Source organism: Micromys minutus (genome assembly GCF_963924665.1).
Source record: "Micromys minutus genome assembly, chromosome: 3".
NCBI lineage: Eukaryota > Metazoa > Chordata > Mammalia > Rodentia > Muridae > Micromys > Micromys minutus.
The window spans coordinates 5,943,361-5,961,755 of record NC_137972.1 but is presented as its reverse complement, the minus strand read 5'-3'; the positions used below and the strand labels follow the sequence as shown (position 1 = coordinate 5,961,755).

General features: G+C 38.8%; 1 protein-coding gene across 5 annotated transcripts in view; it reads right to left on the bottom strand.

Annotated features, from left to right (window-relative positions):
• C2CD5 (C2 calcium dependent domain containing 5) overlaps nucleotides 1-18,395 on the bottom strand; it is an 88,924-nt gene that overhangs the window by 36,889 nt on the left and 33,640 nt on the right. For 3 of the 5 annotated variants that reach the window (XM_080914910.1, XM_080914912.1, XM_080914914.1), the window contains exons 8-12: nucleotides 18,090-18,241; nucleotides 14,692-14,877; nucleotides 13,179-13,264; nucleotides 12,527-12,559; nucleotides 8,305-8,413 (exon numbers count right to left, since the gene is read on the bottom strand). In XM_080914910.1, the coding sequence (XP_080771036.1) occupies nucleotides 8,305-8,413; nucleotides 12,527-12,559; nucleotides 13,179-13,264; nucleotides 14,692-14,877; nucleotides 18,090-18,241 (566 nt within the window). The remainder of the gene's footprint in view (nucleotides 1-8,304; nucleotides 8,414-12,526; nucleotides 12,560-13,178; nucleotides 13,265-14,691; nucleotides 14,878-18,089; nucleotides 18,242-18,395) is intronic. The other 2 variants (XM_080914911.1, XM_080914913.1) reach the window with 1 other exon arrangement.

Genomic DNA, 18,395 nt, shown 5'->3' with positions numbered 1-18,395 from the left:
GTTTGGTGATTTGGGCTAAAGCAGAAGCTAAGGAACAAAGGGTTTGCAAAGCAGATTTGGCAGACAGGAGCGAGGCACACTGATGTTTTGGCGCATGCTCGGATCAGGTGACAGCACAGACGGAAAACTATGGCAGCTCACTGAAATGGTCACAGAAAGGAATGGCCCTAGCCTCTAGGTGAGAGCAAGGCAAGCGTACAGGAGGAGGGCTTCACCACTCTGGCCACCATGGCCACTACCCTACAAGCAAGAGCAAGGGATGAAGTTACGTCACTACAGAAAAATTCACATTAGTCCGTCTATTTAGTGTTAAGAAAGGTTCTATTTATTTTACGTCACTACAAAAAAATTCAGACTAGTCCGTCTATTTAGTGTTAAAAAAGGTTCTATTTATTTTCAAAGCTACACTAAAACCATGCCAAAGATGAGCCAAGACTCAGAATACTTATCACCAATAAAAAAGCGACATCACATTATTTAATCCCTATAATAGAATCTTAAAGTTTAAAAACTGCTAACTACATTTTAATAGGAAATACACTACTGAACCTATTTATTTTATTTAAGGAACCAAAGCATAAATTTGAAGTTCTATCATACTTTTACAAAAAGCAAAACAGAGGTAGTTAGCTTAAAAAGGTACAGCAATTATCCATGTAGTACATGGGTCTGTTAGTCATCTTAGGAAAATACAGCTGAGATGTGTACTCATCTATCAAGCATTCCAAGGTGGTAAGCAAATGATTTCCACATTAAATACCATGTCCTTATCATCTATACAATTATTTCTAATTAAGGAACATTTTAGGAAAAATTAAATTTTAATTATTATACAAATTATATTTCACAGTATTTTAAAGCTTTTTCCCCTATGGATCAAACTTTTTATAGGTTTTATAGCTCTCTTAACTTTTCTTCTTTTGGCAGCTAACATCACTGGGCTCTACATTCAGCACACCCTTGGTTCTTAGTGATGTTACCATGGTGGTTGGCACTACAATCCCTTTTCTATTGTTGCTGTTCTAGAGCATGGTCACAGCTTGATATCTTGCCATCTTTTGGTTCAGAAGTGTGGGTGAAACTGCTAGAGTTTTAAAATGCCAATGTACATCTCAGGAAGTAAGATGTGAACAGTCAACACAAAATGCCTTTATTAAACTCAATCCTTCAGTGATTTGAAGTAATTACATATTTGTAACTAAGATATACCTACCTACCCAAAGTGTTCAAAATCAGTTCTGTTTATGTTTACCGAACATAATTATTCTGTCTTTTGCTGAAATGGAGTTCAAACTAGCCCCAAACTCACAATCCTCATGCCTGTTTCAAACGAGTCATGGTTTGAGTATGAACCATCACATTCGGCTCAACCTAACTTAAAAACAGACAAGAGGAGAAGATGGGATTTGTCTGGATCGAGCAAAGGTTTTGGATATGATAATCTGGCTGCTGAGGGGCACAAGGGAAGTTACATCCCAAACACTGGAAAGTGACTTCCCAGGAAGTAACAGAAATGGAAGAGCTCAGGTTCAACATAGTACACAGCCTCAAACTGAATAGGGATTAGAACCAGACTAAGAACCAGTCCTCACTGTACTAAAAGCAATATGGACAGACAGTGAGAACATCAAAGCCTGGTGGCTGGCTTATAAGCTATTCTACATCTAACAGTTTGCTGCTACTCTTTAAAACCAGACATAGAATCTACTCTGCACCTCGACATTCCTTATCCAGACCTCACATGCTGCTGCTAGGACTTCTTGGTCTCATCAATTCCTGAAAACTGTCTACGTCCACATTAACTCTCACCTGAGCACCCCTGGCTTAACGAGGCTCCTGGTGCCAGTGTAATGCTCAACTCACTTGAGTATACCAAAACACTCACTGACAGATCAAAACTGTTTAAGGGTCGTTAAAACAACAAACAAAAGAGAATGAACAAATTCAGATGTTATTTCATGACACATCAGCTAGCTAACATTTTCTTTTCTACATGTTGTTTTTAGACTGGGTCTCTCTATGTAACCCTGGCTGTCCTGAACTCACTATGTAGATCAGGTTGGCCTCAAATTCAGAGATCCAACTGCCTCTGCATCCCAAGTACTGGGATTAAATGCCTGTGTGACCACTACCTGGCTCGTCACATTTTCTTACAATTAAATATTTTGTGAAGTAACAAACTTAATTTTCAAGTTTTTAACCGAGTTTTTGCTCCCAAAATGAGCTTTCTAAAAAAATAATTGTGATTAACAAAATGCAGCATTTTCTAACTTCAAACCACTAAAGGTTGCCTTATAACTCAAGTCTGTAATGACTGAAAGAAAAAAAGATGTATCTCATAAAATTGAAGATTCATCTAAAATATTCTTAAAACTTCAAAAAAATTCTCAAAACCAAAATCCAACAATCTACTTCAACTAATTTGTTTTTCCTAATTCTGGACATGACATCAAATCAAAAATCACCTGCCCCCTTGCCTGAGAGTTGACAGGCAGCTGACAGGCCTGCTACATTCACCAGCAAACCAAGTCTATCGTCCATGTTAGGTCCCACAGCCAGGTCACTCAAGCTCTGCTTGTGGTGTGCTGTGCTCTCCTGACACCTCAGGAAACTACTGTTTTGTTTTGTACACCCACAAAATAGGATTGAGTCTCCCTCAAAGGTCTCCTGAGACTCAAATGACCTGCTATTAGAAAGCAGATATGGTCCAGCATGTAGCAAATGTTCAAGCCTCTTTAGCTTATCTCCAAGTCTGTGGAGAGGCAGTGTCTGCCAGGAAGACCCAAGGCATGTCATCACAACCTCATTACTGTAATCTCATCACACAATCAACAGTAACATCTCAGGCTCCTTGACAGATGCTAACATCCACCTACTTTTCTCAAATTCTGTTCTCAGAACAGAAAAATGAGGAAGTGAAAAGTAACAACACAATAAAGTCTCAGACTCATGGGACGGGTTCACTTCTTCTTAGTGCATAAAAATGTCCCATCACTGTGGTTGTTATGGGACAAGATGGCCAAGACAAAAGCAATGGGCAGGAGGGCTGAGCCACAGGAACCTTTGTGATCTATAAAGTAACTATCCGACTATCAGAGAAGCACTGGCTCAGACTGACTCCCAAATGCTGGAGATTTAGGACACAGCAATATGCATTCATACAGCACTACATATCTTACTGAAAGATTAGAAACCTATGACAATCTGATACACATAGCCTTCAAACATGAGCTTAAGAATCAGAACACACCAACACAGTTAATCATGCCTGCTTCTACACTGTACACCATTCAACAATGTAATACATTTAATGCTTTTTTACCATTTAAGAACACAAGTTTCAAGAAGACAGGACAACTGCCAATATTTGTCCTCTAGTGCCTAACAAACTGTAGAGCACACAGTAAGTTCCAACTCACTCTTGTATCACTCAATGCCTGAGCTGTGTGTTCTGAGAAATGCCACAATGGCCAGCGTGCACTGCTGTGAAAGCATCCTAGCATGCAATGACACACAGAAGGCAGTAGGACCTGATGGGACAACAACCACACTTCATGACTCATCACTGGCCAAAACTGTGAATGTGGAGTGGCGTAGTCTCCTCTAGTGACATCAGTGACATTTCTGAAATATGAAAGTCCAGCACCTAACAAATGCTTCTCGTTCTGAACCCCTTCCCCTCCTCCTCCCCTCCCTCCCTTCCTCCCTCCCCTCTCCTTCCCTCCTACTCTGTCTTTTTTCCTCCTGGATGACTATCATCAAATTGACTTAAGCCTCATATTATTCATGTTGTCAAAGAATTCAAGAAATGAATATGAATAATTTTAAAGTTAAACATAATATTAATGATTATTTTTCCTACTAATAAGGGTCAAATCTTTGTTCACCTAGGTTCTTTTGTTTAAACATTTGTGTTTGGGTGTTTGCCTGTATTTCTGGCTACACCATGTGCAAGCAGTACCCGTCAAGGCCAGAAGAAGGCACTGTATCCATTGGAGTTGAAATTAGACACAGCTACGAGCTGCCATGTGGTGCTGGGAATTGAGCATGGGTCCTGGGGAAGAACAGTCAGTGCTCAGAACCACCGAGTCATTGCTCCAGCTCTAAGTGTGGTCAATTCTTGACATTATGACATTATGGGACAGCAATGGCAGAACAGTTCCAAATTCAGGGGATATATTTGAATATGTTTACCAAACATACTACATTTTCTTCAGAATTTTCAAGTCTTTTATCTAAACTTGTACCAAGCTCAGCCTTATTTCAACCAAAGGATGGCACTATGAATACATTAAACTCAAAGTGTCATCACACTTTAGCCATTTTGAAACTTGTTTGGCTCATTTCTCTGAGAAGCCTCACTTGAGAGATTAGGTTGGCCTTGGGACTGCTTACACAGCCAGTGCGCCACCAGACTCACTCTTCCTCCCTGGCCCTCCTGCATATGGCTCAATACCCACTTCTGTTTTGCACACTTCCCATCTGACATTACTGACAGTGATGGCAAGATATACTGCTTCCTCAGCCATGCCTGTCCTGTCAAACAGCTGCCCTGCTGTATGGGAGATGTAACTTCTGCACTTGCCTTTTATAAAAAATTCTGTCATCTGACCAACTACCACAGTCTAAAAGTACCTGATCTACAAGATTTCACTTCCTTAAGTTGTCAGTGATCAATCATTTTTATGCACAACCTATTTTTCTAATTACACCAAGCTAACCATGTATTGGAATACAGTCTTACTTTAGAAAACAATCTAATAGGGTGTTTCGTTTTCTCACTAAAAAAGAAAAAAGAACAATAAATAAAACAATCATTTTTATTTTAACAAATGTCAGCACAATGGTAAAAACCCTGTTTAGAAAACAAAGGTAATTTCTTCCAAGAGTTAGAATTGAGATCACTCCATATTTGCACATGCTGACAAAGTCAGATCTGGAACATGACACCCTTCAGAGTCAGTTAATGTACACCAGAGCTTAGTCTTTGACTGATGCGCACAAATACTAAAAGCATTACTCTTTGGTGCTTTTGTGTTGCTGTAAGATACACTGAGACAAGGGACTAAAAATATCCTTTAAATGTCCACTTTAGTGTTTAATTAAAATAGTTCCAAATTTTAATTCCCAAAATAATTTGAGATATGTATATTATTAAGAATATGCTTTTCCAAAAGAAACTCATAGGCATTACTAAAACACATCGTCAGCTGTAATGTTTTGGTTTGCTTCTTTTTAATGGCTACAGACTATAATCAAATTACTTATAAAAAACCTGGAAATCTCATATGGAAGGAGGAAAGCTTATAGATACTGTTAATCTCCTGAAAACTCTGTCCTGCTATGAGACTGGAACATCTCTAGCATTAGATATGAGAATGCTAAGAGTCACACTGCCTGGTAGTTTATAAAACAGTAAATACAGTCTATTAAGTCTGACTGAGCTGTTAAAGCATGCTTTAAGGTTTATCAGGCTGGTTGTTTAATGTGTTTAACAAATGCTGCTTAATGATAAAGCCAATGCCTGTATCACTTACCAGATATGAAAACACTGGCCAAATGCATAAAGAGAATTTAATTATATTCTCAAAGTTAGTCACATAAGCAAAGTCATTCATAATTTATAGTATATTTTTGATTCATTTTAGCTCATACACTTTTATTTTATGTAATTTCCATGCAAATTACCAGCTGTGACATAACTATTACAGAATAAACTGGTTAATCTAGAATGTCTCTAAAACCTCACTGAGCTGCCATAATTTCTGTCAGCATATGTAATACTGAATGACCATTAAAATACCTGAATTGAAACTATTCCAGTCTAGCAGTTTGTAAGATCTTGTGTTACCCATAATTCCGACAAAGGCTGAGTTCAAAACAGCAAATTAGTTGATCAGTTTTAGGTGCAGAATAGTAGGAATAAAACAAACAAAAGAAAACTACAGACAAGAACACAATTGACACCAGCATTTGACAGGAACTGGAAGACAGAGACAGCAGAGTTAATAAGAAATAGAGACAGAAGGCAGGAGGAGTATGCTACAGTAACCTCGAATTAACTCCTCTGGCTATTTGATCATTGTATGCTCAAACCCACTCCTGTCTCTCCCTGTTCAGGCTTCTGTTGGCCTGGGATTTAGCAAAGGAAGAAGCTTTAAGAATTCTGAAATAATCACCAGTAGTTAGAACTTGTGGCAGTGGTCTTAAAATAATAGTCTCCCTTTTCTGCTGAAAAAAAATTAAAATGTTTCATATTTACTAGTCAAAAATAGCTGTTGAGAAACACATTGCACATGTACTCGGACAAATCCTCAAGTCTCTCTCTGCATGGCAGCAATGCTAATTCCTAGTGATAATCAGTTCTCCAGGTTCTCTCCAAGGGTTAATATCCATCTTTTCTCAACAAATCTATCTTTTTTCCATGAAAATTAATCAAGGGACTTGGAGGTGCTGTTAGGCATTTTAGTGTCTAATTTATACACAAAAGAATCCAAAAAGCATGTATTTAAATCAGAATAGGATTGAAACCACAGGATATATACTTGATGACTATTTGACTAAACAAGGCAAACTAAAGGTGTGACTGCACAGCATTTCATAGTATCTACATATAAATCAATGGGCACTTGTCCTGGGGATGTACAGTAACAGTAACTGAGGCCTGCCATGCAGAATGGACATCTCTTCTGAAAGGGAGGAGGAAACTGAGGAGCTGCTGTTACAGCACACAAAACTCATTCTGTGAGGACGCCCTGTTTCTGGGGCTCTTGGGGTTCTTGCCTGGAATGAACTGATGAGTATAAGAAACTCTCAAAAAGAAGAGTTTGTAAAAGTAAAGACATTCTTAGATATTTATCTCCATTTAAAGCTAATTTAAACAATGTTTGTTTGTCTTCCCAGGCTCTAGAGTTTATCTCACAATTAGGAAGCTCCAAAATGAAAGAGAACATTACTTAAATACATTTCTAAAACTAATTTTGACAGTGTCATATCAAGAGGAGCACTGAAACGTAAGTCATTCATCCGTGGGAAGCACAGGACCCCTCGGGTCTCGTTGATCAGTCTTTCCTTACCCGTCTTGTAACTGAACTTCCCAAGGCCAGAAGTTGCCTTCTACATGAATTTAATGTGCTACAGAGTATACAAATACCATAAGGAAAATTAGACCTTAAACTAACCATAGAAATAAAGGAACAGGAAAAATAAACAAATCAAAACAAAATACCAGAGCTTGAAATGATGTATTTGCTCATTGTAGAGCTAAACAAACATGATTAGCATTGACTTTCTGGTGTCTCATCTGCAGTCAGAAGAATTCCATTCTGATTCTCAAGTAAAACCAAGCCACAGAGCACTGACTAAATTTAAATGTGAAAATTAGTAATACCTGTTATACTTAAAAGCCCTATTGGCAATGTTTTCCATCTAATATTTCAGAGCAGTCTTTTCCCTTTCCCTACATGTCTCAAAGAAGCTGCTGGAAGTGATGAATTAAAGTCTTCCAAAATACACAAAAGTATAGATGTCAGTATTCCTTCAGGTCTATGGTGTTTCAGCCAACATAAGACATGACTCCAAAGGGAGCTACCATCATTGATCATGTTTTCTTGTAGACTGAAAAACCTCACCCAAGCACTCCTTTCCTCTTTTTTTCAAATTTATTTATTTTTATTTTATGTACAGTGTTTTGCCTGGATGTATTTCTGTGTGAGGGTGTCAGATATTGGAGATACAGACGGTTATGGGCCGCCGTGTGTGTACTGGGGAACAGAACCCGGGTTCTCTGGAAGAGCAGTCAGTGACTTTAACCACTAAGCATCTTTCATCCTCCACACCTAAGTATTTGTAATCCAAGTCTCAAAGGTGCCAGGACTCTGCTGCCTGACTTCTCCATCACTGTGCTTTAAAGACGTGAGCGGCTGCTCTTCCTTTTTTGACCATATGAACAAGCGGAAAAACACTAATGGCCTAATGCAATGACCTTGAAGGACACACAGTGAAATTCCTTATCTCCCTAAACAAACAGAACAGCTAACTCAAACATTAATTAATGATCCCCTCAAAAGAACAGCTCAGTCAAAAATAAGTCAAAATGTGCTCATTTGTTACATTAAAAATAACTAAAATATACTTTAGTTTACCTTTAATTGTGATTCCTGAAAATATCTCAGAGTAACTTATATCTGTTTATAATCTGTTTTCATCTCTCTTTTTGGGTTAAATTTGCTTTCAATATTAATAAAAATTTTACAATCACACCTTAAATACAGGCAATAAAATAAAACGTTTTAGAAAACATACCAGGGTTGTGGATCCGATCCAGAAGCTTCACGGAGCGTGCACTGACAACACCACCTACGTGCACGAGGAGTCCAGGGGGGAAGGCTGTCAAGGTGAGGAAGGGGAACTCCTGTTGGAGACAAGAGACAAGACAGAGATGGCCGAATGCACAGTAGAAGGCTCTGCTCATGCAGATCCTAGCATGGGAAATGCATGGCCTGAGATAAATACACTAGACCTGCTGTTTCATTCAACTTTCTCAGACATTCACAGATCCAAATCTGCTTCCCAACAAGGTCAGTGGGATTCAAAATCCAGCTACTCAGACTGGGGGAATATTCAAGAGTTCCCAGCTGATATATTTACAACACACTCCTCTCTTCTCAAACTCCTATTCAACACCATTTCCCAGTGAGGCACATGATTGGACAACCTGGTGACCATTTGCATTTCCCAGTAAAGCTGGCTCTCGTACATACAGGCAATACAGGTTATTGGTAAATATTCCCGAGGCCAGCATGCAACAAGAAACTTAGAGAAAAGAAGTACAGCTGATGGAGTAAAAGGACCAGCAGTGTGGCGGGGTAAAAAAGAGAAAGGTAAACATGTAGGTGAAGTGTGAGCCAATCGCTGTGGGGAGAAGCAAGTACATGTGCAGACTATACATGAAGCAGGAGAGAGGCTCGTGGTGAGGGTGAGAAACACGCTGTGGCTCCCCTCTGCCACAGAACGACATGAAGAACCAAAAAGAAAACTGAAGATAGGAACTCTCCAGAGGAGCACCAGGAGGAGAGGGAATGTCTGTAATTAGCCTTACAGCAGTCATTTGCAGTAGACAAAGTGGGCGCAAGGACAGGGTGACTGCTTCCTGACCTGAACCTAACTCTCTTAACTGAAGCTACTCACCAACAGCCCCAGCTACTCTCAACATGAGGAGTTTGAAAATGGCCCAAGAGAGCTCTCCAAGGACTAAGTACATGAGTTCTACAGCTCATGTACTGCATCCCAAGGCATCTCCACGGGGGATGCTCACACTGGTGTAAAGTAGCTACACATGCTAAAATGCTTGTCATTTTAAAAGCTCACCATTATTGCATTTTCTAGGCCACAGCAGATTAAATGCAACAAATAAAAGAAAGGAGCTAATGCTAAAAGCAGGCACATAGAAAAGCAGCAAGGCCACTGGCTGGCTGCTTAAAGCAGGAATACAAAAACAGCTGAAGCGCAGTGTTTAAGGCAGATCAATATGCAATCACCAGCAGAGGAGCAGCCCTGCACCCCCAGGAATATAAAGTTAAAAGTACACATGGGGTGTGCATATACATCCACACATTAAAACCCGGTCAGAACTCAGAGGTAACCTTTACCTTAATAAAGGCAAGAAGAGATGAACTGTGTAAGAAGAGTAATCGCCTATCCACTGAAAGTGTTTATATGTGACCTAGACTGAAACAAGGATGGGAATCAAGATGCATCAAGAGCAGCCAGAGGTGACTGGAAAAGCCTACGGCTCTGCTGCGTTGCTGCTTCTGAACACAAAGAAACTCAGTGTATGGAAGAGTGATACAGATGTAAAACCATGACAGCTACACAGTAGGCTTTACGTAAGAATACACAGTAGTTCTCAACACCGTTGTTTTTGATCCTATGAAGATCTTCTAATAATATATGTCCAATGTGTTAACATGTCCCAGATTTTAGACTGTTTAAAAGTACATTAGAGACCAGCAAAAAGGCTTTGCAGATGAAGGTGCTTGTTGCCAGCCTGACATCCTGAGTTCAACTGACCTGAACAGTGGAAGAGGCACTCCTTTGAGCCATCTCTGCCCTCCATCTGCATACCAAAAATCCTTACGTGTTCTCACTCATCTAACGTCCCTAGTTTCAAATCCTCATATGCTATCATGTGATTATACAACAAAGAGTAACCAGAGAAACCAAGAAGGTATAAAGCCCACAGTTGTGGGGTAGGGGTAGTGACGGGAGGGGGTACCAGTGAACGGATTCCAGCTGTAGAAGAATGAAGGTCAGAACACATGGAGAAGGAAAGAGGCAAACCATACCAAGGCTACCAAGGCTATCTAACAGATCCACAGGGAATCATATTTTATACTTAAAGTAAAACATGTAAGTGTATATATGAAAACACATGCACACACACAAATAGTTTAAAGATGTTTAAAGCTTTTGGCATGACAGTGTTCCCTTACAGGAAGCATAGACAACAAAACCCCCAGTACCAGACAAGAAAGGCCTTTCAGATGGTTGGTAAGGGTAGTCCAAGTCCTAAAGCAATATAAACTGTTGATGAAGACCTTGTTACCTCTGAGAAGTCAACGATAGGCCTCTATTACTGAGGACCCACGCACTTAGAACTCCACACTCAGATGATTTGAGCTGCATCTGAAAGCCTCTTTTGTTCTGCAATCTAGCCTCCACAGTACCAGAAAATATTATGCAAGTTGCTAAGAGGGATGAAATTAAACAGTCCTACCCAGCCACAACACCTATGAACCATAACAATGAACCAAACATCACACAAGATATCCTAAAGGCCTCCCTGTGACACTCAAAGGGCTGTGGTAACCAACAGCTAGCTGTCTAAACGAACTTAACCACTCACAGGGGGAAATCATATCTGAATCAATGCTTCCCACCCAATGAGGCCATGGACTTTAGAAAACAATCCACCATGGCCACATTACTAAAGCAGCCCAATTCCTCAATTACAAATCTGATCCATATACACACAGGTAAGTGCAGCTACCACTCCTCAGCAGTGAGGCCTCTCTTTACAGCAAATGGAGACATTAAAGAAAATACTACTGGACATGTAGGGATCACGGGGAGCCTGACCCTAAAAGAAACATTTACATCATAGCTCCTGCATCTGTGACACAGAGAACCCCTAGAAAAAGGGGACAGAAAAAAAAGTAAGAGCCCAAAAATTCTGCTGAAACAGTCTCTCCTAGAAATGGCTACATAAACAAGCCAGAACAACAGCAACATCCGTGAACATGCCAACACAGAAGGGGTAAATTTTATTTTTATTAGACAGAGAACTACAAGCAACTAAAAAGACTTAGCTTCTCCCAGGGATGAGCCAACTTATTGGGTGTTCAACCCAAAGTAGCCAACCCTGAAACCACATGCATACAAATATAAAAAACAAACTTAGCAGGTTGTACATACATATCTTTACATATATATATATATACATACATATGCATGTATATATGGAATAATAATTTTTCAAAAGAGGTGAGTGTGGGTAGGCATGGGAAGAGCTGGGAGGAGGGAAAGAAGGGAGTAAAAATGATGACATTCTATTTCATTTTAAAACGTATTCACAGACACATACAACTTTTATATGGGCATTATAATCCCAGCATTTGCAAGGCTAAAGCAATATGATTGAGGCCAGGGCTAGCCTGAACTACACAGTGATCATGGCTTCGAAGGTCTATAGTGCACAATAAAGACAGCAATATTTCACATGGCCACACGGCCAGTGCACTCATTTCATTAATCAATCGGGTTAGAAATGGGAGAAGGCAAAGATAAAACTATTCTGGCTGAAAACATGGTAAATAGACACCCACACCTCCACTGACCCTCTTCTCCACTGCGGTAACCTTTGGCTCTGCTGTCATCCATGATGACTGCTGCTGTAGCAAAGGTAAGAGGAACTGTGGGAGGACGCTTGCCTATCAACAAGACCTTTGGGCACTCCAGTTCCCAGAGAAACAGGACCTGGGTAGAACTCAACTTACGACTATGCTTCAGCTCTGTTTGCCCCACCGTGTGTATACACACACACACACACACACACACACACACACATATAGCATAAAAAAAAAAACTGTCTGCAGTCATAGAAAAAAAACAGACTACTCTCAGAAACAAACTGCAGAAGGAGATGCGCCTTTTTTTTGGCTCACTATGTCTCGCCTTTGTTCTCTCCCAAATGCTGGTGTAAGATGAACACACAAGATAAAATTCTCTAAGTGCTTATAGCTTCCAAAGCAGACACAGAGAAAGCTGTGGAGCTCTGTCTGAAGCACAGGACGGGACACATGAACCATGCACTGCGTTAGCAGAAAAGAGCATGAGCCTCACAGTACCAAGGTCAGAAAATGCCAGCAACATTTGTTAAAAGCTGAAATAAAACTTAGGAGAACAAGATTAAAAATAGAAAAGCTTGTAGCACAAGGAGCAGGCTCCCATACGTTTAGAAACATACCCGCGCTCTACAGAACCTATGAGGCGATCCTCCCTTAGCAAGGACATTTATAAGGAGAGAGAGAAAAAAATCATCCAAAAACTAGATTCAGTTTCCAGCTCAATAAAGTAAGTAAACATTATACATGGTAATTAAAATAGACATGTTATGCTAGACAGTCACACTTAGTCCACTTGATACCGAGAACAGAATAGGCGTCTTGTATCTAATCTACAAACAGGCCAGTGACAAAAGTGACACCAGCAGGTAAATGCCAACATGCTCAGTGCCAACTTAAGGTGTCACTGCTGAGATTGTCTCCTGCAAAAATGCTGACCATTTTCTTCTCTGTATTGCCACTTTAATGAACACTAGAATGATTTCAGAACTCAATGGGTATTTCCAGAAGTATTTTAAATCAAAGATTAGAAACATTAAAATTCAATTTAAATACTTTAAATCAAAAAGCTCTACAAAACAGCAAAGTTACAGAATTTTTCCAGTAAAGGAAATATTGGTGAATAAATTACTTTGATATCTTAAATATGTTTGAACTTTAAAACTCCAATATTATAGATAATGTTCAACAACACCTTTCAGAAGCTTTTAAGCAACCAGGAACACAGGCATACAAAGGCACGATGACAGAGCAAGAAGAGAAATGGACTCTTACCCGCTGTTCCAACGCCGACTGGGTCTGTTGTCGTAACAGAGCTTTAAAGGGCCCCCCTTCTTTGCCAGCACTACCACTGCCCATTCCTATAGGACAGCAGCACGTGAATCACCAGGTAACTACTAAACAGCTCAACCACATTCATCTTCACACAGTGTGTCAAAATACAAGAAAATTATCCACATATTTAGAGATGGTAACTAACACATGTATTTTACTCTAGTATACTAAAACTTTCTTTAAAGTAAATATCAAAGTTATGGTCACAGCTAATTTTAGAATCAATTTGTTCTAGCAAGAATATTAATACAAGGTAACAAATCTTTGATAATATTCATTATTTAAAAGTTGACAATTTTAATAAAATAATCAAAAGAATAACTCTTACTATGCTAACAATTTAAACACATCAAAATATCTGGTTAAATATGGAGAGAAACACGGGAACTGCTCATGTAAAAACTACAGGAGAACTAAAAAGCAAACCAGCCTTCAGAATGAAGCTTGTTCTCCGAGGATGCCCTCCTCTGAACATGGAATGTGCTCATTAACAAAAATCAACACACATGTGGAAACACATCACAGATGCACAGTCATGGATGAAAAACTTGTATTTGCTCACTCTCAGATGTAGTTTTAAAGCTAATATCACATCTTCCCTAACATGTGCTATTGTTGCTTTGAGAGCAGCACAAGGACACATATGGCCAAGATCTGTATGGAGATGGGATGCTCAAGCTAGTGCTGGGGTGGTTTCCACCCTCAGAGCTACAGATCCACCAGCCAAGTTCACTGCAGCACCTCAGGAAGGAGTTAATTCGTATTTACATTTTTAGCTGTTCTTGGATAAGGAAACAAGGGTTAGCATGTGTGTAGTCCCATTCTGTTCTTTCAAAGTAAAAGTTTTTCTTATAGTAATCTTAAGGTTTTTAGAGACTACACAATGCTAACTAGAAATAAAACCAAGAGCTTTATATGAAGCATATTTAAAAAAATCACAAAATAAAAGGTAAGTTTGCAGTGATAAATAAAGTACTAGAAAACATAGCAGAATAACTTGATTAATGTAGTGGAAAGAAAACAAATGTATAATAAAAGAATAGCACTAAAATGAGACTTCAACTGGTTCAAACAGAATAATTTTCTCATGTAGCTTTATGGTTTAGCAACAGGATGGCACAGGTCTGATGTGGATGGAGCAGGTAAGGGGGGGGGGGCAAAGAGCATCTACAACAGACACTTGAGTGAGAACCTAGGTACTAAGAGTTACAGTAAACATCCACATCCACGTCCTGAGATATCATTTTTGTTAAATATAAAATTTAGTGAATACTCATAATTATTCATCAAGTAACCTCTAATGACACCTTTGTAATTCTGATTAACTCTGTCAGTAAAATTACTAATAGACATATAAAGCACACAATCATTCTTTATGGTATAAAATAGTACGTTTTCAAAGATGACTTAAAATAAAGGGATTATTAAAAAAGCTGACATAATGTGATCCTACCAGAAGCAGCCAGGAACAGCTCTTCACTGAAAGAAACACTTTTCCTCAGAACGGGGCTGACAGGGCTAGAGTGGTGAGGGGTAAGGCTAGATTCCGAGAGGAGGCGGGACTTAAGGTGGAGGGAACCACAAGAGGGGGGGGTGGAGCTGGGACACAGGTAGACCCCCGGCCCCTGTGGGTAAGGTGCTGTGGAGGAAAGTACCAAAGATGCAGATTCAGAAGATGATCAGAAATCAGGAGAAGGAAAGCAGTGACGAGGCGAAACATAACAGTCAAATGGATTCAAATGCACACAAATCAACATGAGCTTAGGAACCCACCCAGAGCCCTGGCCACACAGTGCACACCAAGGACACATGCTAAATGAACTAAGCCCTTTCAAACTGCTCACTACAAACTAAATCATTAGCAAGATGTTATGCCACTACATCACTTTTAACTGACTTCTTCAAATACTTAAATTGCCCACCAATTTTGGTTGGTTGGTTAACTGTATTTAAGAACCTGTATAGCTAAAAACCACCACTGTCCATTAGACACTTGTTGCTTCCATCCTAACACTTAAAGTGGTAAATTGTGGCACCCTCATATGTCACCAGCTAAAATACTGCATATTTTTGTACTGATAGTATACTCACTAAAAAAATAATCAGAAGTACTGAGTTATGAGTTCAAAATAACTAGGTTTTTGCTCTCCAGTTCTGAGATATACATTAATCCTTTTTTACCTTTCCTCTAAAATGTTTCATACTTTAATCATAGTGCTATTTACAGAGATTTACATATAAAGGTCAAATACCCTGTATATTATAACAAATATATACACCCAACCTGCCTAAGAAAGTAAAATCAACCCAAACCAAGTGTGTAAATCTGCTATACACCTACACCAGCATTCAAAAACTCTACTCCTGTTAATTGAGAACTTGGGGAAAACATTTTTGAAACCTTATTTTTAAAAATGTTAGAAATTAGATTCTAATAAAGTAAAAAAAATTAAGAAAACTAACAAAAAACTATTTATTATAAACAGGAAATAGCTTTCTCAGCCACCCTTTATTACTTCTGCTCTATTTCTAACTTCTCAGTTTATAAACAGTAAGTCAACTACAATCAGCTTCCTCTACTGTTTCTCAGAAGACCAACAGAGGCAGCAAAGGATGCTCGCTGACTCTCAGCTTTGGGAGGTTTAGACACGAGTCTACCGCTCCGTAACTGGGAAGTGACAAGCCCCTCCAGGCCGTGAAAGGTGGCAAAGGGCTCCCCAAGCTAAGGCTCAGGCAGGCAAACAGAATAAAGCACTTAGTCGGCTCAGAGGTGCGTAGTCAGAGCAGCACACAATTCTTAAATGGGGTTTTAAGAACCAGGACCAGTACTACACGAGTCCTTGTTAGCACATCTGATACCAGTCAGAAAGCTGGAGAGAGCTGTTCCTGACACTTAATCAAACTTTAGGTTTGCCCTTTTGTGAGGATTAACAAAGAGCAAAAAGAAAAAACAAACAAACAAAAAAAAAAAAAACCCCACAGAACTTCCTAAACTTAATCTGTGGTGATGCAAAAGCTAATCAGTAAGCAAGCCAAAGCCTCACAGCTGTGGTCACATCTCCTTGTTTAGGAGAGCACACCCAGAGTCCCAGCTACACCGGGCCTGGGACTGCTGCAACTCACAAGGCGAAGACCAGCCTCAGCAACTTAACAGGATCTGGTCTAAAAGAATGCAGGGGCAGTGGGGGAAGCTGAGGAGACAATCTCATCCCAAGTCTATCTTGTTCTGAGTGTCATGAACATGAAGTCAAGTCTCTTACACATTCTTTTTTATCTCATCCCAATTTAAATAGTTCAATTTTTATGGCACAAAGTCAGTTAAAATGCCACATTCTAAAGCGTCCATTACTATAAAATGCTATCACATAAGTTTAATCATTACTCCTAAACTCTGCATACCCTTCTTCCTATTTTAAATCTTCTTTACATTACTTGTAATACTTAATACAATGCACATGCTAAGTCAGAGCAGGTCTAATGCATTATCACCTAGGCAAAAAGGAAACAGAAAAGCCTACGTGCACTGCAGGCAGATACAATCTTTTCTCAAGGATTTCTGATTTGCAGGTGGTTTAATAGGTTAAAACTGAGCATATATTTAAAAATAAAGTAGCTGTCAAAATAAATTGTGTTGGAGAGACGTAACAGGAATAGTAATAAAAACACAGAGATGGGTGTTTATATTCTGTGACCTTATTTATAAAAAAAGAAATTAAGTCTATAATAAATAAAATTTTGTTTTGATTGTTTTCAAAATATCGGGATCCATTTTATAAATTCTTCTAACACTAAAATAAAGCATTAGAGGTTATAAGATGATAAATTCAAAATAATACAAATAAAAACAGTTTTAGTCAATTTGATGGGAAAACTATTCCTAGTACTTAATATACTAGAAACAGTGAATTTAAAAATTTTCCATCTTTCTTTTAAAATTATTTAAATAACTGAATTCTCTCATAGAAGCCAATTTAATCTTTTATCAGCTTTTTATCAAAAAACATTAACAAAAACAAAGAAATCATTCATAAAACAAAAAGAGAGGAAGAATTATAAATTTAATAAGTTGGAAAATATTCAAGGATGGGGAAATTTAAACTGCAGTTTCAACCTGGAGAGCAAGAGTAGCACAGCTCAGCACCCTGAGCCCACAAACGTGTTATTAAGAATGACTAAACAGTTAAATGACTCTCCAATCAAGGTAATTCCTCTATAAAAAGTTTTAATAACTGAAATGATCGATATTTATATTACTGTTTAGGTTAACATGTAAACAAAATAACAAATCGATGTGACCAATATCATTTCTTCTTTGTTTTCTTTTTTTTCTGTTTTCTGCTTTCTAGTTAAACTCAGGCAATTCTCTACACTGAGCTAAGCTTAAGCCAAAAAGCAGATGAACTGCTATACAACCATTCTCGTTCTGAACTATGCCCATAATAAAAACACAACTAAATTCTGAAATAAAAATGAGTAAGAAATAAATCAATCATATGCTTAAGAGGAATTAAAGTTCAAAGCTGCAATTTGATTGCAGACCTCTAGGGTTACTATGCAAATGTTTTATTTTAAGATGGCATTCCTCTTGACTTCAACATGAAATGAAAAATGTCAACAGCCAAAAATAAACTCTGGACTTGGTATCAACAATAATTAAATTAATTAAAATCTCACTCTTAAACAAAATAGTGTCTCTACAAAAAAAATTAACTTTAATAACAGCAATGATCAGCATTCACATTAACTTTAACTTAAATGCAGAAACAGGAGGAAAGGTTTGGATGAGCAGCTAACAAGGAACAGAAACAAGTTCTTACGAGGAAACACAAAAGGTGGGTGGAAGCGCCTTACCCGTCTTGGGTGTCAAACTCAAATCTGTGTCAGAAGAAGAGGACTGTCGACTGTAGGACTTGGAAGGTGAAAAGGAATAAGTTTGGTTTTTCAGAGGGGTTGAGGGTCCTGATGAGTGAGTATTGGGATTGGGATCTTCATTGAAGGGAATCCTGCCAGAAGAAGGTGGAGACATATTAAGCAATCATGTGCCAAAGGGCTTGACAGTTGGCAGCATGATCCAGACATCAGGAGAGATCTAGGGTGGGGCCGGCAGTCATTTCTTAAGTGTGGAGCTGGGAATGAGGTCAGAGACAAACAACTGCT